Raw genomic sequence first — 23607 nt, forward strand, 5'->3', positions numbered from 1 at the left:
TACTGTGTATAAATCCATTTTTGAGTTAATAAAATCGTTACCATTACTTTACACTAGTGGCCGGGTTTAATTTGAATGCCCCTTTATATATAGATAGATCCTACTGAAATAATAGTTATTCTGATTTTATAAACATCGTGCACACTCAGTATAAGCCTAGCACGTCGCATAAAATGTTGGTGCACCTCCAGGACGCACCACTCTGGTAGTGCAGAACACCGCTTCTAGCCTTGATAATGGCGTCAGTTTAAGGAAGAGGACAACCGACAAGTTCCTAAAGCCACACGTTGAAAATCAAATCCCGTTGAAATACCCAACTGCAGAAATACTGGTTGCTACATTTCATCTGGAGTTACAAACAGACCCAGATATTTTCTCTGGAGTTAAGATCGAGTCATTTAAACACGTGATGTCCTGTGAACATGGCATTTATCATTTTGAGAGGCGGTAGTGTCCGTAGCACACTCCTAGAGATTTAGAATGAAAGTCAACACTTACTCAACAGTAACATTATGAATAAAATTCTTCTGAGTGTCGCACCGCGTCACTGTATAAAACATAAAATATTTTAAAACGTACAATCTATGTAACCGACTAAAACTAAACTCCGCCCGAACAGGCCATGAAGGTCCAACGGTACTGACCGGCCGCCGTGTCGGCCTTAGTCCACAGGCGTCAACGGAGGCAGTTATGGAGGGCATGTGGCCAGCACATCGCTCTCCCGGCGATATGTCAGTTTACTTGACCGCTGTATAGCCGAAGTTTCAGCCGTATTACAATGGCCTTCGTCAGGCCTTTCCCTGCGGAATCCCGTTGTAATACGGCCGAAACTGTTGTTTCATAGTTATATATTTTAAAGTATTTTGTATTTTACTAGCTGACAAATTCGGCATTGCCTGGCTATTCATTCTGCCAATTTTCTATCACACAAGAAAACAAAAAAGTGAACTGTGTTTGCAATGAAGCACAGAAAAAATTTCATTTTTATTTATTCATGTATTGAAATTATGAAACAGTTGTACAAATGGTTCAAATGGCTCTGAGCACTATGCGACTTAACTTCTGAGGTCATCAGTCGCCTAGAACTTAGAACTAATTAAACCTAACTAACCTAAGGACATCACACACATCCATGCTCGAGGCAGGATTCGAACCTGCGACCGTAGCGGTCGCCCGGTTCCAGACTGCAGCGCCTAGAACCACACGGCCACTCCGGCCGGCACAGTCGTACAAAAAAAAAAAAAGTGCATAATAAATACAGTATCCAAATTAAGGAAGCTGATCCAGGACATTTTCTGTTAGCTGAACGCAGCAGCTTCGTTTGTCTATAACGCAGTCCCTACGGCAAAGCCTCTTCATTGCTCTAAAGACGGATGTTATTATCGCCTACAGCCGTTTGCGCTTCGTAGTTGAAAGCTCTCAAAAGTGCTGCCAGTTGTCAGGGATTTGATTCGAATTCGAATGTATCTCTATCTTAGCAGTAAAGAATAAATGTATTAAAATTTCATGCTAAGAACATTCAAAAGCCAAGATCGCATAAGTATTTTTCTACTTAAGACAACCGGTTTCGACAGACTTTGCTGTCACCCTCATGTCTTAAAGAATCTTTCTGTTATGAAACGTGTCCATTATTAGTTGGAGCTCACGCCAAGTAGATAAAAATACAGCCCATTACAAAAGGTTTGTCATATCTAAAATATTTAAAAATGTAAAACACCTTGTGCAAACGACCATGTCCATATATACATTGCTGAAGATGATTGTTACGTCTCAAAAACATAGTACACAGTTGCACATCTATACCTTACACGAGTTTAAGATGGATTTTCGATGCTCAGAAAACACGTATGTCCAGGTTATGTGAACAGAGGTGTGATACTGCGTACTGTTTTTGTGACGTAACATTCATCTGTGAGTAGTATATACAAGGACGTGACCATTTGCACAAGGTGTCTTATATTTTGAAATATCTTAGTTATTACGAACCTTCTATAATGCTCTACTTATCATCCACATGAGGACTTTGCGTGAAGTCCAACTTAAAATGCTTAAAATGAACACTTTTGATGAAAAAAATATTCTTTAAGCCCTGGAGGTAATAGCTAAGTCTGTCGAAACAGGTTGTTTTAAATGAAGAAGAATTTGTACGATCGCTCCTTCTGTCTTCTCAAAATGAGAAAATTCCATAAAACTTCATGCTTGTTGCGGAATATTTTCACGTATCTCAGTGTTTAGTGTGTCATATCTCCTGAACTGCGTGTTGTGTAGTGATATATTTGAGTAGGTACTTTCAGCAGCATATTGTATATCGTCAGTGAAATATATTGCGAGTAAAGTTAAAACAAATAAATTTAAATTGTCAATGTCAATAAAATTCACCAACAGCCGTATACTTGAAGACTATATTTTATTTTATTCTGAAAGCAACCAGTTTCGGCCTTTCATTGTGCAATCTTCACGTCCCATACGCTTCTATCCAAGTAAACGAACTTGCCGTATAACACCGTAAATCACTGGATGTCGTGCATTCCAGTGATTTATAGTGGTATACGACAAATTCTTATATTTGGATAGAAGCGTATGAGGCCTTAAGATGACATAATGAAATGCCGAAACTGGTTGCTTTCAGAATAAAATAAAATAATATCTTGAAGTATACGGCTGTTGGTGAATTTTATTGACTTTTACAATTATTTACCAGCCGATGTCCCCTGACCATGATGGACCAACGACAATAAATTCAAACGTTGTACATAATGCGGCACTTTTTCACGCCTCTCAATGTTTATATCTCCAGAACTGTGTGGAGTACTATGATATACATTTGTAGATGCATTTAGCGGTGTATGTACATACTGCCTGCGAAATTTATTGCGGATACAGTTGGTAGCACAGCATGCACTATACGGCAATTTTTTAAGCATATCATTATTTATGACGTTATTTCTCCTGAATTATGATATATATATATATATATATATATATATATATATATATATATATATATATAGTCTGAGCTGCACTTCAGATCAGTACAAGTGGTAAGCCCTGTCCTTCAGGAAGCCCCAAAGCCCCAAAATCAGAAATCATAGGGAGTGAGATGAGATAGTCGTGCCGCCCAAGAACTTGGAAACGATCGGCTGATTATTCAATTGTTTCCAAATGTGTTTCAGAGAAGTAGGTGAACTTCACGAGCGATGTACGGTGGGGGCCCATCTTAAATGAAAAGTGTTGAGCTCAATGTGTCTGCTTCCCATATGGCGGGTAAAACATACTGACGAAGCATATCGCAGTAACGCTGGCCAGACACAACGAACGTCTTTGGTCCTTGAGCGCCAACCTGTTCAAAAAAGAGTGGGCCAGTGATGAACGTAGCCGTGAAGCCACACCATACGGTGATACGTTCACCATACAGAGGAACTTCATGCACAGTGACTGGAGGTGAAGATCCCCACACTCTGCAGTTCTGTTTGTTCACCTCACCCTTCGTCCGCCCCTACTGCTGACTGGTCAGCGTGACGGATTGCCGTCTTACGGGCCCGGGTTCAAAAATGGTTCAAATGGCTCTGAACAGTAGGAGTCTTAACATCTGAGCTCATCAGCCCCTAGAACTTAGAACTACGTAAACCTAACTAACCTAAGGACATCACACATATCCATGCCCGAGGCAGGATTGGAACCTGCCACCGTAGCAGTCGCGCGGTTCCGGACTAAAGCGCCTAGAACCGATCGGCCACCACGGCTGGCGGCCCGGTTTCGATTCCCGGTTGGGTCGGGGATTTTCTCCGCTCATGGACTGGCTGTCGTCTTGTCTTCATCATCATTTCACCCACATCCGGCACGCAGGTCGCCCAATGTGGCTTCGAATGTAATAAGACCTCACCAAGGCAGTCGGACCTGCCCCGCAAGGAGCCTCCCGGCTAATGACGCCAAACGCTCATTTCCATTACCTCACCCTTCAGAGAAATATGAGCTTCGGCTGTCCACAGGATGGTCCAGGCCGAGCCCTCTTCAACTTCAATCCTTGCGAGAAAATGGAGAGCGAAGTCAAGATGTCGTTGTGCGTCCTGCGGTGCAAACTGCTGTACGATATGAATCTTGTACGGATACCATTTGAGAATAATCCGAAGCTCCTTCCTTACGGTGGACAACGGGCTGTTCAACTGTCGTGACACAGCAAGCGCACTGCCTGACGATCGGGAATTGCGCGCAGCATTTTCTGCCATAGCAATGGCGATTTCATGAACCACCTGTGGTGTAACCGGTCGTCGGCCTCTTGCCGGAGCGACTTGCTGTTCCCCAGTTGATTCGAGCTTTGTCATCATGAACAGCACAGTAGGTGGAGAAAGAGGACCCTCCCCTAGTCTTTTCAGCTGGCGATATTCTCGAAGTGCAGCTGCAGCATTATTGTTGTTTTGATAATAGAGCTTCATGAACAATGCCTGTTCCTTTTGTCCCAGCTCATGTTGACACGTCAGCAAGTGCACTGCGCCTGTTCAGGTGGGTGAGACTATGAATCACGATGATTGATGGTTCAAATGGCTCTGAGCACTATGGGACTCAACATCTTAGGTCATAAGTCCCCTAGAACTTAGAACTACTTAAACCTAACTAACCTAAGGACATCACACACACCCATGCCCGAGGCAGGATTCGAACCTGCGACCGTAGCAGTCCCGCGGTTCCGGACTGCAGCGCCAGAACCGCTAGACCACCGCGGCCGGCTCACGATGATTGATCACGGCACCTGGTGGCCATAGTTGGAACTGGATGGTTACGCTGTGACGCATGGAACTCATGCACACTGTACTCTGGACATTAATGTTACCAAGTTTGGTGCTCGTACGGTAATTAGTTTCCGTGTTATAACACGTTAAATAGTGAAAGTTTAATTATAACCACCTGGTGACTTTTTATCCACTGCCACCCCAAACCAGAATACCGCGTCAGTCAAAATTTTTCCATTCTGCATCAATGAAAAATAGAGGGGACGTTAAGGTGGTGTTTTTTTTAATGCTTCAAGTGTTCTATATAGCCTCGTCTCAACTGATTACAATGCAGAAATCGTTTATTAAACCATATAAAACAATCATAAATGTCATTCTGTGGGATGTTCAGCTCACATTTCACATAGGATCAAATGTCGTTAATGTCGTCAAAGCGTTGTCATTTCATATCAATTACTGTACTTTCTCATTTTCCGTAGTTTGTGCCTGTAATACTAGATCTCCCCACCCTTGATGATATTACCCAGTGAAAAATCTGTTCGTGTTTCGTTTTGAGTCAAGTCGTGATCCGTGCCTAAGAGTCGTCGTTTTTGTTCGGGAGTTACGGTGTGCTGCACAAACTTTGCACACCCTTTCCTCTTCTTCAAAGGATTCTAATGAGTTTCTTGAACATCTGACTTAGAGACGTTCCTCCATTGTAGTTTCTGACCCAAAAACACACTTCGCCAGCAATCCACTACTTAACACAACCTGCTCACAGCTGACTGATCGAATGCACATCTATCGTTGAGAGCTAGTACTGCTTTGACGTCGCCTAAACGCCAGGAATAAAATCAGTCTCTGAACGTTTTGGATGCCTGACATGCTCTGAGTTTGGCAAACTGTTCCAACGTGCAGTCACTGTGCCAACACCTGACTTCCACACGGCCATCACCGTACAGCAGGCTGAAGTAGGACTCGTCCGAAAACACTACGTTTTGCCACTTCACAAGACAGCGACGCCGATACTGAAACGTTCGTGATTTCTCCACAGTGGAAACCGACGCAACGGGACGTGTTCCACCAGACCTGCCCGCGGTAGATTCTAGCTGTGGACGACAGTCAGGACTACGTGTCAGAGTGCTTCTAATTGACAACGTGGATGAAACTTTCTGGCTCCTAAGGGCCATAAGTACAATAAGGCAGTGATTCTGTCCAGTAGTTAAATAGCATCACCCACTAAGTGTTCAGCACCATGTACCAAAGCATTCTGGACTTATATTCCCCAGATGGGCCATCGAGATTTAGATTTTCTGTGCTTTCCGTACATACTTTAATGCGAATACTGCATTATTACAGTTACTTTCCTTCCACAGTCAGAGCTCGAGCTCCGTCTCGGATGACCTTATCGTCGATGGGACTTAAGCACCGATTTTCCATTCTTGAATACGTACGGCCCTCTTCTAAACACTGGCCCAATACACGCATCACCGTTTCAGCAACATGCCCTGTACAAGCCATCACGAAGTGACACACTGCTTCACTGACACCGATTATTCAGCTCTGTTTGAACCGTCACATCTGCTGATATTGTACACTTTGCATTCACAAATATGTTTGTTTTCTGGCATTTAATCGAGCTCCAGTTAGTAGATACCCCAATCAACAACTCTTACGAGTGCTTTTCGTAATGTAAGTTCCGATCTAAAGTAATATGGAAACCCCTGTGAAAATCCGATGAAGCTTTGCACCGGTGTGTTGGGCAGTGTCTCTAGTACGCCCGACGATCGCGTCACGTCGCTCTTCTGAGTTCTGACTGCACAAAAATGAGCACGTAAAGATGCCTAGGAAATAGCGTTTCCCGCCAGGTATGACGGCCTGGTCAGAGATTTCGCCTGATGTTATGCAGCCCACATAACACAACTGTCATGCGGTTCCTTTTTCATGACAGTATTCGGCCACACTCTGCAGCGGAAGTGAAGTTGCTCTTGCAGCGTTTTCGGTAGGAAGACTCTGATCACTCTCAAACGGCCAGTAATTGTGTGTCCCCGAGTTTCGTCTCTGCTCACATGAACCGCTGGCTTTGAAGACAATATTTTGGTACAGTCAACGAGCTGTAGACCAGCGTAGAGTATTGGCGGAAAGCCTTCTATCACGAGGGGATGGGAATGTCGGCACAATGGTACGACAGATGTCTAAGTCGGAGCGGCGTCTATGAAGAGAAGTAGCTGGAAGGTGTAGCTAACTGTTGTAAATAATACATTTTTTTTTATTTTCACAGTGGCCTCCATTTGGCGAACGACCGGAACTTTCTTTCCGAATAGCCTTCGTATCAATGTTATCGATGTCGATTTATCAACGTCGTTTTATCAGGACCAGGGACTCTTTCGATTTCTAGGTGATATTGTTGGGATATGTGACAGCACCAGAGAAGCAGTTCTGACTTTTCAAGTAATAAGGGAAGTAAGACTTAAGAGAAGATCAAGATTCGTTCGTAGGATTGTCGACCTGGAAGTAAGATGGGAACGAAGTTTTTCGCGGCGGCACTTATGTATAAAATATTCTCGGTATTCTTGCCACGTCACTTCTAGATAAAATCTCGAGCTTTCGACGACTACCTCCATCGTCATCGTCAGGAGCTGACTGTCTCCACTGCTGCTATGGTAGCCTCTATATAGCCCGAAGACGGCAGCACGTAATCGCCGACCAATCATAAGCCGACCAATCAGAAGCCGTCTTCGGGCTATATAGAGGCTACCATAGCAGCAGTGGAGACAGTCAGCTCCTGACGATGACGAGGGAGGTAATCGTCGAAAGCTCGAGATTTTATCTAGAACTGGCGCGGCAAGAATACCGAGAATATTTTATACTGGAAGTAAGAGTTCGACATTGTCAAATGGTACAAGACATTCGTAATTTGAGAGAATGGAAGTAAACTATATTATGCAATATTCAGCATGCACAAGAACGAAAAGGGTACATTAAGACTGGAAGACCAAGATCGAAGTGCTCGGATTACAAAGAATGTAAGACAAGGATGTAGTCTTTCGCCTCTACTCTTCAATCTGTACATCGAAGTAGCAATGACGGAAAAATTTAAGAGTGGATTTAAAATTCAGCGTGAAAAAATATGAATGATAAGATTCGCTGATGACGTTGCTGTACTCTATGAAACTAAGGAAGAATTGCAGGACGTATTGAACGGAATACAGACTGAGAGTAAATCGAAGATAGACGAATGTAATGAGGAGTAACAGATATGAGATCAAAACTGCGGACCATTTCTGGTAGACGAAGTTAATGTGTTCTGCTGACTTGGAAGCAGAACAACACACTACGGACGAAGCATATAGCACATAAAAAGCAAACTAGACCAGCCAAAAGGGACATTCCTGAGGAAAATAAGTCTACTAGCATCAGACATAGGTCTAAATTTGACAAAGAAATTTCTGAGAATGTACATTTGGAGAATAGGATTGTACGGTAGTAAATGATAGACTGTGGCAACAATGGAACAGAAGAAAATCGAAGCGGTTGAGATGTGATGTTGAAAATCTGATGAACAGATTAATTAAGGAATGAGGAAGTTCTCCCAGAATCGGCGAAAAAAGAAATACATGGAGAAGAAGAAGGAACAGGAAGGTAGGGCATTTCTTAAGGCATTAGGTGCAACAGGGAGCTTTAGATGATAAAAACGCTACAGGAAGACAAAGACTGGAATACTTCCAACAAATAATTGATGACGTAGGGTACAAGTACTGGGGAGGAATTCGAGGAGACCACATCAAACCAGTCACTATTTTGACGACTCAAAATATAAATAAATAAACTACGCTAAAGGCCAATTTTCTGAATGATTCTGGGCAGCATAATAAAAATATGAGTCCTACACAAATTCCCAGTGCTGTTAGTATGCGGATCAAAAAAATGGATCAATTGGCTCTGAGCACTATGGGACTCAACTGCTGTGGTCATAAGTCCCCTAGAACTTAGAACTACTTAAACCGAACTAACCTAAGGACAGCACACAACACACAGCCATCACGAGGCAGAGAAAATCCCTGACCCCGCCGGGAATCGAACCCGGGAACCCGGGCGTGGGAAGCGAGAACGCTACCGCACGACCACGAGATGCGGGCATGCGGATCATGTTTATAATATGTTAAGTGCACCTGGTCAGAGGTGCTAAAACGTATGTAACATAAACCATTACAAAAATGAAAAATGAAAGTTAAACAAAATATTGTTATTGTGTACATCAAATGATTGTCTTTGGTTGGAGGAGTACAAAACTGAAACCGGATTTTGTCACGGCAATGTATTTTAAAGCTGTTGATGGATTTTTATAAATGTTTCAGTTAGTTAACATTATTCGAAACATCCTCTTCTAGGTGAAACTATTTAATTGAATCTATCAGTTTCGACGTCCAGCTCTGGATGAGATAATTCAGTTGCTTCTAAATGATTTTTCAGAAGGTGTAAAAAAATAAGTTCAGCAGTGCTCTCATGTCAGGGTTCATGGAATTAGCTCATGAAAGGTAGGCCCCACAATACCATTTATGTCACAGGTAATGGAAGGTGGTTCTGACTTTCAGGAGAATGGTAATGTTAGACATGAATTCTAAAAACGAAACTAAAAGCAGAAACTTGAATCACGCAATTAGAGCTGACAGTAAATGTAAGTACAATGATTTATATGAGAAAAAGACGGACAGTTTCGAGCAATTTCTTGTTGTACCCGAGAATGGGGCAAAATTTTTTGATTTTACTATTTTTTTTAAATTTATAACATTATATCAGTTAAGCGTGCAACACCTAGTTTGACAACTTAATAACATTGTGTAAAATCATGATTATCGTTCAATTATTATTAGAGGAGTAATAAATATTTCCCAAAAAAATAATTTCGCTTGCTCTTACTTCATGCTGTAGGGTAAGAGTATGTAGGCCTGGGGCAAGAGTACGCAGTGCATATTGAAGAAAATAAAAAGGAAAAACATGGAAAAACAAATTAGGGATTCTTTATTTCACAACGAATTCAAAAAGTAAATATCGTAACGATGTGAGAGTATACCGAAAAAAGCTTGTTGTGGGAAATTCTGTGCTGCACTGTTGTTTATTCTTCCTGTGATAGAAAAAGTTTCTGTCAGTCGGCCAAGTTGCTCACTAGTTTTGATGGTTTTAAGACGTTCTCTTAAGGCAGCCTCTGAAAACCAGATAGCTTTGAATGTTTGCCATGTTGAGATCCCATTTTCGGTAAGCACAAGATCTTGATAGTAGAGCGGCTATTTTAGGCTGTCGAGTTGATGTTCTTCATCGCTTTCTGAGGAAAAATGGCACTACGTGAGACGCAACTATATTCGAAGTGTGTTTGAAAAAACCACTAACCAACGAAAAAAAATCTACAGAAAATAAAAATTAGTTCGTGTTCTCTAAGGTGAACAATGGGCATCTACTGTAAATAAACGCCAACAAAAGGGCTTCAGTACGCTAGAAGCGACTATACAAGTCAAAGTACAGGTTACGGGGTAAAGTTCGCAAATATTGTCTTGATGGAGTAAAAGTATGCAATGTGAACTTCTACCCCATCAGACATGCGTATTTTCGCCCATTCCACTGTTCCCTTTTTCAGCAATCTACAGATAACACATACAACTGAAGACATGGTGATAGATGAGGATATTAGAAACATTTAGCCGCCAGCTCTTGTATGGAATTTATCTAATTTTTAAACAGATATACGGTCGCCCGACACTCAGTCGAAACTATACAAATTTTACATCGATAATGTACAAAAGTGATTTACCACATTTTCTCCAGCTGTAAGCGCCCTACTGCCGTGAAGTTCCAGTAAGTTCCAGTACAGAGCTGAGAAGACGACGACGTATGCGCTGCCTGGTGAGGGGGTGGTGAAATCCTGCTTCAAGGACCAGAAAGCGTGTGTGTACTTTGCACTACACATACTTTTGGCCGAAGTGGCCGAGCGGTTCTAGGCGCTACAGTCTGGAACCGCGCGACCGCTACGGTCGCAGGTTCGAATCCTGCTTCGGGCATGGATGTGTGTGATGTCCTTAGGTTAGTTAGGTTTAAGTAGTTCTAAGTTCTAGGGGACTGATGACCTCAGAAGTTAAGTCCCATAGCGCTCAGAGCCAACATACTTTATGAAACATCCCCTTTGAAAAATTATACATGACTGTGCTTAAACTGACACACAATATTTTTAGCGCAACGCAATCTGACTTTCAGAAATCCCTACAAAAGAATGGCCCTGACTAACATTAACCTATACCTTTCACAAATCACTTACCTCACAAAAATCTTCATTGCTCGAACTACTGCAATACAGCGAGCGTCACTACTGCCAGCTAAATAAAAGATTCAAGCTACGGAAGGCACTAACTACTGATGGGCATAGTTAGCAAATGAAAGATTTTGATAGAGAAAAAACAATGTATTTACCTTAACAGTGTTGAAAAATCGTAATATACATAAGGTGAGCCGCCAGCAGTGGTGGATGTGGGGAGAGAAATGGCGGAGACTTGAAATTTGTAAGACTGGATGGCATATATATTATGATTATTAAGGTAAATAAATTGTTTGTTTTCTATCAAAATCTTTCATTTTCTAACTATGCCTATCAGTAGTTAGTGCCTTCAGTAGTTTGAATCTTTTATTTAGCTGGCAGTAGTGGCGCTCGCTGTATTGCAGTAGTTCGAGTAATGAAGATTTTTGGTGAGGTAAGTGATTTGTGAAAGGTACAGGTTAATGTTAGTCAGGGCCATTCCTTTGTAGGGATTTCTGAAAGTCAGTGCTTAAACTGATACACAGTATTTTTAGCGCAACGCAATCTGACTTTCAAAAAGCCCTACAAAAGAATGGCCCTGACTAACATTAACCTATACCTTTCACAAATCACTTACCTCACAAAAATCTTCATTGCTCGAACTACTGCAATATAGCGAGCGCCACTACTGCCAGCTAAATAAAAGATTCAAACTACGGAAGGCACTAACTACTGATGGGCATAGTTAGCAAATGAAAGATTTTGATAGAGAAAAAACAATGTATTTACCTTAATAGAGTTGAAAAATCATAATATACATAGCAGTTCATAATATCCAGTATTACAAATTTCAAAACTCCGCCATCTCTCTCCCCACATCCACCACTGCTGGAGGCTCACCTCCAACTGCGCAACGCTACGCGCTGTTCACATCCAGCTGCCGCTGCCCAACACTACAATGGCAGACAACAACGCAAACTAGCCACAGACTGCACAAAGCACAGCCAGTGATTTTCATACAGAGAGCGCTACGTGGCGGCGGCGTTACCAATATAAGAACCTATACAGTCTACTTACAACTTTTACGCCACCCCCTTCCCCGTCCACCAGCCGGAATCACCTTTTATTACGAGAAAGATTACGATTCGATGTGAAGCAATCGATTTCATGTAGATCAAATGCATGAAGTGGTCCGTCGAGGAAGTAAATTGATTCTTGGTTTCGCATTTGTGTTTCTTTTGACAGCACTTCATTGTATGAACTTAACACCAAGCCCAGGTGACGTAAAAGACCTCTTGGCTCGTCGTAGTTCGAGCCGTTTATCCCGTTTCATATTTGTTGCCCATTTCTGTTTAGCTCCTGTCACGTCGTTTCGTGCAACTGAACACTAAACACACTTTAGGCATATTTAATACATATTTCGCTAGTGAAATTGCAAAGAAAAATGAATCATCAAATAAAGCAGTTTACTGTCCACGCAGATAAACGACATACTGGCTGCTCTCAATGTTCTGACCACCGTCAGTACGACGGCTAAGTTGACGTTGGAGCGCTGTAACACGTCTGTTAGCCACACTACGAAATTTAAACTTGTTGATTCGAGTTATCCAGCGCATTGTGTGGTCGTGGACTAAATTTGACGGATCGGTGCTGCCACCTGTTGCAGGCGACGGCAGTTGTGTACGTGGCGATGCTGCTGATAGTGGGACGCTGCTCAGCTCTCGACCCTGAGGTGGCGGATGACGCCGTGGAGGACCCTGGGGCCACGCTGGGGGCGGCGGAGGCGGTGGGGGAGGAGCTGGTCAAGGAGAGTCGACTGGGGGCGAAGGCCTCCCCGCGCAGCCGCTTCCCCGCCGCCATGATCGGCTACAATCGCTACTACCCGGAGTACAGCCCCGATTTCTACTACCCTCCGGGCTACCCGAGATATTACCCTTCATATCCCAACAATTACTATCCCAACTACCCTACAGTTAACTACCCTACAGTTAACTACCCTACAGTTAACTACCCTCCTGTGAACTATCCCACAAATAACTATTACCAGACGGGTTATCCTCCCTACTATCCCTACGACAATGCCCCCTACGGTGCAGGTGTCAACGAATATTCTGCTAGACACGAAAGGGCCTGAGTTACACTTGAACGCAAAATGTCCTCTTACAGTACCTGGCAATAAAATTTTATCCACCATAGTTTCGCTAATTAGGTCCACTTCCAAAGTATTTACACCAACTGAAATAATATTATTTTATTATTATCTCCTTTGTTTATTATTGACTTACATCTTTCCAAGGCTCTATCGTCACATCTTAGTGACCACTTGTAGCACATACTAATAAGCCTAACTTATTGTTTACTACTTTTTACTGCAATTATACAAAGATTATTCTCCCTACCAGGGTGACTGCATCCCGATCCTCTGGTGACTGGTTATTATCCGTCTTTTGAAATTCAAACGTGAAATTCTGTAATACATTAGTGTTGTGCACCAGATTCCTTAATCATCCCCCTGATGTTATCGTGTAATCATCTTGTGGCACTTATTTTTCAATTTGTCCCTAAATTTCTCCTACTCTGATCAGATGCTCAACACCCATATGAATAGCTGACCAGCTCATTAGTGAATCTGGCTCATCAGTGAATCTGTTTCGAGATACATGAATGTTCCGATAGTATTCACGTAGGACATTTCATATTCTTTCATAATCTTTCTTGATGGGATTATGTTTTGTAAATACTGTACTTTCTCCTTTAGTAAAAAGCCGATTAAGACGAATAGTAGTTCGTAATATAATGATGCAAGCTGAAAATACCTTACCGGAACGCATATTTAACATAAACATTCGAGCAGAGAACAGAAATATTCTTCGGAATGTGGGTATATAGTTTCCCACATGATAAAAAGAGAATATTGATGAGTTTGAGAACTCAGTCATAGCTCATATCTGTGGCTCTCCAACAAAAAATATAACGAACACATTTCTGAAATCAAGTCGTCTTGTACAATGAAGAGTAATTATATTCCTTGTTACGTTCGATCGCTACCAGAATGTCAGAATGAAACTGTCTAATTTGCGGTAGAGCTGATTTTTTTAAAGACAGTGTAATTATTCACATATTACTGGAAACTGTATCTGTAAGTCGTCAACTTGCAACAATAGACAGCTACTTCCTATATAAGAATTTTACAACCTGGATAATACATGACGTTTCTTTGAATAACTCTGTAACAAATTATTTCTTTGTGTTGATGTATCACACCAAGCTAAAATACTTTTACCGCTTTGTAGATACAAATTCTGCACAAACTATGTGAACCTTTTTTGTATTTTAAAAAATAAAGAGTAATTTTTAAGTAGTCGCTGAAAAGGATGTGGTTATTTTACAGTGTCTAGAACCTATAGTCTTAGCAATGCATTTCTCATTGGTAACTCTTGTTTTGCCACAAGAATTACCTGACAGTCATGATCACCACGTTATACACATTGGAGAGGTGTTAGGGGCTTAAAGTCTTCTTTTTTCTTTTTCATATCTCTTCGCCATTGACCGAGCATTCGTGAAAGACTTCTGCGTCAAGCAGCATAGATAAACCGAGGAAAACGTGCACACACACACACACACACACACACACACACACACACACACACATACATATACGCGCGCACACACACACACACACACACACACACGCGCGAGCGCGCGCACGCGCACATACACACGCACGGACACATACACACGCAAGCATGCACACATATACACGCACGCACGCACACATACACATGTATGAACGCACACATACACAAGCGCGCATGCACACATAAACGCGCACGCACGCACACATACTCACATACGCACGCACACATACATACGCAAGCACGCACACATACACACGCTACCACGCACACATACACACGCATGCATGGACACATGCACACGCAAGCACGCACACATACACACGCACGTACGCACACATACACATGTACGCACCCACACATACACACGCAAGCACGCACATATACACACGCACGCACGCACACATACACATGCAAGCACGCACACATACACACGCATGCACGCACACATACACATGCAAGGACGCACATATACACACGCACACACGCACACATACACACGCACGCATGCACACATAAACACACACGCACACATACACACATATGCACGCACACATACACACATACACACGCAAGCACGCACACATACACACGTATGCACGCACACATACACTCCTATGCACGCAAATATAAACATGCAAGCACACACACATACACACACAAGCACGCACACATACACACGCACGCACACACACATACACACGCACGCACGCACACATAAACACACACGCACGCACACATACACACGTACGCACGCACACATTCACAAGCAAGCACGCACACATACACACGCAAGCACGCACACAGACACACGCAAGCACGCACATATACACACACATACATAAATACAGGATGAACGTTAATAAAACCGACAAACTGCAGTGACTGGATATGGAGGCACAAAGGTCCTAGAAACGTGTGTCCAGAAGTGCATCGTTGCCACAGCAGACGGCGCTGACGAACGACAGCTCTTCTGACCGCGCGCCATGTGTTGCAGGCTGTGTGCTTGACGCAGCGTACAGTGAGCCGCAGGATGATCCGATATTCATGTCTGGAACGAGCAAAGATAGTGTTTGTGTACGGGCAAACAGATGGAAACAGTCGATAGGCAGCAAGGCCATACCAAAACAAGTACCCTCACTGACATCACCCACATCACACAACATTTCAATCCTTTTTGGGCGTTTGTGTGATCGTGGGTCCTTTCAGACAGACGAACTTTCAGGGAGGCGGCGGATTGTGCTTAAGTCAGATTTGGAGGAGCGGTTTCTACAGATATTGAGACAAACTCTACTACAAGCTCCAGGCAAGTGGCCCACCAACATGGCGTGAACCAAAGTACGGTTATGTGTATCCGGCATGACAACCATTTGAAGCTTCCCCTTTGAATGTAAAGAAAGACTGTGCTGGTATACTTCTACGTTATTTGATACAGAAACAGCTGAGCAAAACTGAACGTACTCAGACAGTTTTCTCTTTACTTCATTTCTAAGCTGACACACTATATTTTAGCGCAACGCAATCTGACTTTTAATAATCCCTAAAAAAGAATAGCCCTGACTAACAGTAACCTATACCCTTCATGAATCACATACCTCACAAAAATCTTCGTTAGTCGAACTACTGCAATACAGCGAGCGCCAATACTGCCAGCTAAATAAAACATTCTAACTACTGAAGGCACTAACTTTTTTTTTTTTTTTGTCATCAGTCTACTGACTGGTTTGATGCTGCCCGCCACGAATTCCTTTCCTGTGCTAACCTCTTCATCTCAGAGTAGCACTTGCAACCTACGTCCTCAATTATTTGCTTGACGTATTCGTGTCTTCCTCTACAGTTTTTGCCCTCTACAGCTCCCTCTAGTACCATGGAAGTCATTCCCTCATGTCTTAGCAGATGTCCTACCATCCTGTCCTTTCCTCTCCGATTCTGCGTAGAACCTCCTCATTCTTTACCTTATGAGTCCACCTAATTTTCAACATTCGTCTATAGCACCACATCTCAAATGCTTCGATTCTCTTCTGTTCCGGTTTTCCCACAGTCCATGTTTCACTACCATACAATGCTGTACTCCAGACGTACATCCTCAGAAATTTCTTCCTCAAATTAAGGCCGGTATTTGATATTAGTAGACTTCTCTTGGCCAGAAATGCCTTTTTTACCATGGTGAGTCTGCTTTTGATGTCCTCCTTGCTCCGTCCGTGATTGGTTATTTTACTGCCTAGGTAGCAGAATTCCTTAACTTCATTGACTTCGTGACCATCAATCCTGATGTTAAGTTTCTCGCTGTTCTCATTTCTACTACTTCTCATTACCTACGTCTTTCTCCGATTTACTCTCAAACCGTACTGTGTACTCATTAGACTGTTCATTCCGTTCAGCAGATCATTTAATTCTTCTCCACTTTCACTCATGATAGCAATGTCATCAGCGAATCGTATAATTGATATCCTTTCACCTTGTATTTTAATTCCACTACTGAACCTTTCTTTTATTTCCATCACTGCTTCCTCGATGTACAGATTGAAGAGTAGGGGCGAAAGGCTACAGCCTTGTCTTACACCCTTCTTAATACGAGCACTTCGTTCTTGATCGTCCACTCTTATTATTCCCTCTTGGTTGTTGTACATATTGTATATGACCCGTCTCTCCCTATAGCTTACCCCTACTTTTTTTCAGAATCTCGAACAGCTTGCACCATTTTATATTGTCAAACGCTTTTTCCAGGTCGACAAATCCTATGAAAGTGTCTTTATTTTTCTTTAGCCTTGCTTCCATTATTAGCCGTAACGTCAGAATTGCCTCTCTCGTCCCTTTACTTTTCCTAAAGCCAAACTGATCGTCACCTAGCGCATTCTCAATTTTCTTTTCCACTCTTCTGTATATTATTCTTGTAAGCAGCTTCGATGCATGAGCTGTTAAGCTGATTGTGCGATAATTCTCGCACTTGTCAGCTCTTGCCGTCTTCGGAATTGTGTGGATGATGCTTTTCCGGAAGTCAGATGGTATATCGCCAGACTCATATATTCTACACACCAACGTGAATAGTCGTTTTGTTGCCACTTCCCCCAATGATTTTAGAAATTCTGGTGGAATGCTATCTATCCCTTCTGCCTTATTTGACCGTAAGTCCTACAAAGCTCTTTTAAATTCCGATTCTAATACTGGATCCCCTATCTCTTCTAAATCGAGTCCTGTTTCTTCTTCTATCACATCAGACAAATCTTCACCCTCATAGAGGCTTTCAATGTATTCTTCCCACCTATCTGCTCTCTCCTCTGCATTTAACAGTGGAATTCCCGTTGCACTCTTAATGTTACCACCGTTGCTTTTAATGTCACCACCGGTTTTTTTTACTTTCCTGTATGCTGAGTCTGTCCTTCCGACAATCATATCTTTTTCTATGTCTTCACATTTTTCCTGCAGCCATTTCGTCTCAGCTTCCCTGCACTTCCTATTTATTTCATTCCTCAGCGACTTGTATTTCTGTATTCCTGATTTTCCCGGAACATGTTTGTACTTCCTCCTTTCATCAATCAACTGAAGTATTTCTTCTGTTACCCATGGTTTCTTCGCAGCTACCTTCTTTGTACCTATGTTTTCCTTCCCAACTTCTGTGATGGCCCTTTTTAGAGACGTCCATTCCTCTTCAACTGTACTGCCTACTGCGCTATTCCTTATTGCTGTATCTATAGCGTTAGAGAACTTCAAACGTTTCTCGTCATTCCTTAGTACTTCCGTATCCCACTTCTTTGCGTATTGATTCTTCCTGACTAATGTCTTGAACTTCAGCCTACTCTTCATCACTACTATATTGTGATCTGAGTCTATATCTGCTCCTGGGTACGCCTTGCAATCCAGCATCTGATTTCGGAATCTCTGTCTGACCATGATGTAATTTAATTGAAATCTTCCCGTATCTCCTGGCCTTTTCCAAGTATACCTCCTCCTCTTGTGATTCTTGAACAGGGTATTCGCTATTACTAGCTGAAACTTGTTACAGAACTCAATTGGTCTTTCCCCTCTTTCATTCCTTGTCCCAAGCCCATATTCTCCTATATCCTTTTCTTCTACTCCTTCCACTACAACTGCATTCCAGTCGCCCATGACTATTAGATTTTCGTCCCCCTTTACATACTGCATTACCCTTTCAATATCCTCATACATTTTCTCTATCTTTTCATCTTCAGCTTGCGACGTCGGCATGTATACCTGAACTATCGTTGTCGGTGTTGGTCTGCTGTCGATTCTGATTAGAACAACCCGGTCACTGAACTGTTCACAGTAACACACCCTCTGCCCTACCTTCCTATTCATATCGAATCCTACACCTGTTATACCATTTTCTGCTGCTGTTGATATTACCCGATCCTCATCTGAATCCTTATCTTCTTTCCACTTCACTTCACTGACCCCTACTATATCTAGATTGAGCCTTTGCATTTCCCTTTTCAGATTTTCTAGTTTCCCTACCACGTTCAAGCTTCTGACATTCCACGCCCCGACTCGTAGAACGTTATCCTTTCGTAGATTATTCAATCTTTTTCTCATGGTAACCTCCCCCTTGGCAGTCCCCTCCCGGAGATGCGAATGGGGGACTATTCCGGAATCTTTTGCCAATGGAGAGATCATCATGACACTTCTTCAATTACAGGCCACATTTCCGATGGATACACGTTACGTGTCTTTAATGCAGTGGTTTCCATTGCCTTCTGCATCCTCATGTCGTTGATCATTGCTGATTCTTCCGCCTTTAGGGGAATTCCCCACCCCTAGGACAAGAGAGTGCCCTGAACCTCTATCCGCTCCTCCGCCCTCTTTGACAAGGCCGTTGGCAGAATGAGGCTGACTTCTTACGCCGGAAGTCTTCGGCCACCAATGCTGATTATTTATCAAAATTTAGGCAGTGGCGGGGATCGAACCCAGGACCGAAAACGTTTTGATTATGAATCAAAGACGCTACCCCCTTTTTTTCTTTTTTTTTTTAAATCTCATTTTGTTCGTTTTCGTTCGTTGAATATGCTCGGGGCGAACGGCGTAAGACATCCGTTTAAGTTCATTGTTGATCGAATAGCTCAGTTTTTTTTTTTTTTATTACAGAGGGCTGCTAACCCTCTGACCGAACACGCTGAGCTACCGTGCCGGCACTAACTACTGATAGGAATATAGTTAGCAAATGAAAGATTTTGATAGAGAACAATTTATTTACCTTAATAGTGTTCAAAACTCATTATATATACACTCCTGGAAATTGAAATAAGAACACCGTGAATTCATTGTCCCAGGAAGGGGAAACTTTATTGACACATTCCTGGGGTCAGATACATCACATGATCACACTGACAGAACCACAGGCACATAGACACAGGCAACAGAGCATGCACAATGTCGGCACTAGTACAGTGTATATCCACCTTTCGCAGCAATGCAGGCTGCTATTCTCCCATGGAGACGATCGTAGAGATGCTGGATGTAGTCCTGTGGAACGGCTTGCAATGCCATTTCCACCTGGCGCCTCAGTTGGACCAGCGTTCGTGCTGGACGTGCAGACCGCGTGAGACGACGCTTCATCCAGTCCCAAACATGCTCAATGGGGGACAGATCCGGAGATCTTGCTGGCCAGGGTAGTTGACTTACACCTTTTAGAGCACGTTGGGTGGCACGGGATACATGCGGACGTGCATTGTCCTGTTGGAACAGCAAGTTCCCTTGCCGGTCTAGGAATGGTAGAACGATGGGTTCGATGACGGTTTGGATGTACCGTGCACTATTCAGTGTCCCCTCGACGATCACCAGTGGTGTACGGCCAGTGTAGGAGATCGCTCCCCACACCATGATGCCGGGTGTTGGCCCTGTGTGCCTCGGTCGTATGCAGTCCTGATTGTGGCGCTCACCTGCACGGCGCCAAACACGCATACGACTATCATTGGCACCAAGGCAGAAGCGACTCTCATCGCTGAAGACGACACGTCTCCATTCGTCCCTCCATTCACGCCTGTCGCGACACCACTGGAGGCGGGCTGCACGATGTTGGGGCGTGAGCGGAAGACGGCCTAACGGTGTGCGGGACCGTAGCCCAGCTTCATGGAGACGGTTGCGAATGGTCCTCGCCGATACCCCAGGAGCAACAGTGTCCCTAATTTGCTGGGAAGTGGCGGTGCGGTCCCCTACGGCACTGCGTAGGATCCTACGGTCTTGGCGTGCATCCGTGCGTCGCTGCGGTCCGGTCCCAGGTCGACGGGCACGTGCACCTTCCGCCGACCACTGGCGACAACATCGATGTACTGTGGAGACCTCACGCCCCACGTGTTGAGCAATTCGGCGGTACGTCCACCCGGCCTCCCGCATGCCCACTATACGCCCTCGCTCAAAGTCCGTCAACTGCACATACGGTTCACGTCCACGCTGTCGCGGCATGCTACCAGTGTTAAAGACTGCGATGGAGCTCCGTATGCCACGGCAAACTGGCTGACACTGACGGCGGCGGTGCACAAATGCTGCGCAGCTAGCGCCATTCGACGGCCAACACCGCGGTTCCTGGTGTGTCCGCTGTGCCGTGCGTGTGATCATTGCTTGTACAGCCCTCTCGCAGTGTCCGGAGCAAGTATGGTGGGTCTGACACACCGGTGTCAATGTGTTCTTTTTTCCATTTCCAGGAGTGTAGTTGAACAGGCCTAATGGCTGGAAATGGTGGCGTAAAATGGTGTAAATGTAGTTAGCATCCAATAAAAAGGTAAGAATTTGTCAAGATGTTCAAGTGAAGTGTGCAACGTCTGTGCAAGCTAGACGCTGTTGATGACAGACAGCGGTAAAAACGGATGGAAATGTGGCTCTGGAGAAGGCTAATGGGAACCAGCAGAACAGAAAGATAATCAAATAAAGATCTTTGACAGAGATCAAGGAGCAGAGAAATGCCATAGCAACTATCAAAGAAAGGAAAATAAAACTATTTGAACAATAATTTCGGCACAGTAATTTTATAGCACACATATTCGAAGGAGAAATTTTTGGTAAGAAGTGTAAGGGGAGGCCAAGAAAGTAAATAGCTGATCTATTGGAAATAACAAATTGACAAAATTGGTAAATAATGAAGAAGACAGCACAAAATACGGTTACTCTGTTGTCCATCATATAATATGTGGGAAAATCGCAGATGCCTCCGTAAGTGATGAATTGCAGCGATTACTCCAGGCAACGAGAGACTGCGTTATGCAGTTTGGACCTCATCTGAATATCACAGGAACTTACTTGGGACAGTTCCCACAGCTGCAATGCTGCATATCAACAGCCGAAATTTACAGAAGGTAGAGACATTCTGATACTTCGGGTTGCAACTACGAAGTGATTACAGCATCAGGAGTAACGAAAGAACTAGAGTAGTAGCAGAATGGTTGCGATGATGTAAACTCAGCTTCGTGTTGTGTGACAGACAAATGCCAGATACACGATCTTTACATAATATGGCACCCGACGTACAAAAGTAACCACTCAGCGAAATGTCTTTCTCTGCAAGATCATATCCTCTCTTCCATAGTAAATATGCCTGTGCTTGATCATCTTACCAACAACAGTATTTAAGAGCGATTCTGTATACCATCCATTGAAAGGATATACGCCCTGGGTTCTTCTAGTATGACAGATCTTCGGAATACGTGCCTATTTTCGGCTACATATATCAACATGTCCCAAACGACAAAACAGCGTTATCGCGAAACAAAATGGAGACGGCTAGCCCAATCGTGGCATGATCGCTTTTCGGACAGGCGAGATAAAAGATCACGTAGTCGTGAGCGTGGAGTGACTATCACTGATGTTCACTCCACAGATGTTCACTACAAGTCAGCAGATGACACCTACATGACCCCGCTGGCTCGGTCTTGGTAGACTGCTACAGTCTTAGAACACCATGGAAATCTATTAAGTGTTAATGAGGTGATAAGAAGACAGGAGAATTGTGCCAAGAGTGCAACGGGCGCAGTAAATGTGCGAAACGCGACGTATAAGCCGCCATTCGCACCACGGTAAATGATTTACCGGTTATCGTTGTTTTGAATACTTGCGTACATCTGAGTGCCGTATTGGCCCGATTATTTCGTAGAATTAGTGAGCAGGAACCAGTTTCAAAACTTAGAGTAAGTGGACGCAAAATTCTTGGAGCCTTAAGCCCAAGATCTTAGCCCATCAAGCTCGAGGCATTGCTGCAGGTCAAGTTAGGGGAAATGTAATCTGCACACGCGTTCGTCGTTGTAGACGGTTTAACAATCGAATACAAAGCAGGCAGTGATTTTTTGGTCGATAGGGCCATAATAGACCTCTCCGTCGCAAACAGCATGTAAGAGCAGGTTGTGATTACGTTACCTTGGACCTGATAAATACTGTCAAGGAATAAAAATTCGATTTGTTGGGGAGTTCATCAGTCAGGCCTGCGCTGCAATGAGAAAATGACAATCAATGTGCCCTCGCATGAAAACTCATATGTAGAATAATGTAAGAGTCGGAGTATCTTCATGCTTGCCAACAAGCTGACAGAACGAATAATGACAACTAAGAAACTTCCTGGCAGATTAAAACTGTGTGCTGCACCGAGCTCCAACTCGGGACCTTTGCCTTTCGCGGGCAAGTGCTCTACCATCTGAGCTACCCAAACACGGCTCGCGCCCCGTCCTCACAGCTTTACTTCTGCCAGTACTTCGTCTCCTACTTTCCAAACTTTACAGAAGCTCTCCTGCGAACCTTGCAGAACTAGCACCCCTGAAAGAAAGGATATTGCGGAGTCAGGGCTTAGCCACAACCTGGGGGATGTTTCCAGAATTATATTTTCACTCTGCAGCGGAGTGTGCACTGATATGAAACTTCCTAGCAGATTAAAACTGTGTGCCGGACCGAGACTCGAACTCGGTAACTTTGCCTTTTGCGGGCAAGTGCTCTACCATCTGAGCTACCCAAGCACGGCTCACGCCCCCCCTCACAGCTTTACTTCTGC

At 43.6% G+C, this 23607-nt stretch overlaps 1 protein-coding gene across 1 annotated transcript in view; it reads left to right on the top strand.

The window, feature by feature from the left end:
- Positions 1-14361, top strand: part of LOC126188071 (adhesive plaque matrix protein-like) — a 34030-nt gene extending 19669 nt beyond the window's left edge. The window contains exon 2 of the mRNA XM_049929517.1: positions 12656-14361. Within this exon, the coding sequence (XP_049785474.1) occupies positions 12656-13123 (468 nt within the window). The 3' untranslated portion in view covers positions 13124-14361. The remainder of the gene's footprint in view (positions 1-12655) is intronic.
- The last annotated feature ends 9246 nt before the right edge of the window (positions 14362-23607 follow it).

The sequence above is a fragment of the Schistocerca cancellata genome, chromosome 5, assembly GCF_023864275.1.
Source record: "Schistocerca cancellata isolate TAMUIC-IGC-003103 chromosome 5, iqSchCanc2.1, whole genome shotgun sequence".
NCBI lineage: Eukaryota > Metazoa > Arthropoda > Insecta > Orthoptera > Acrididae > Schistocerca > Schistocerca cancellata.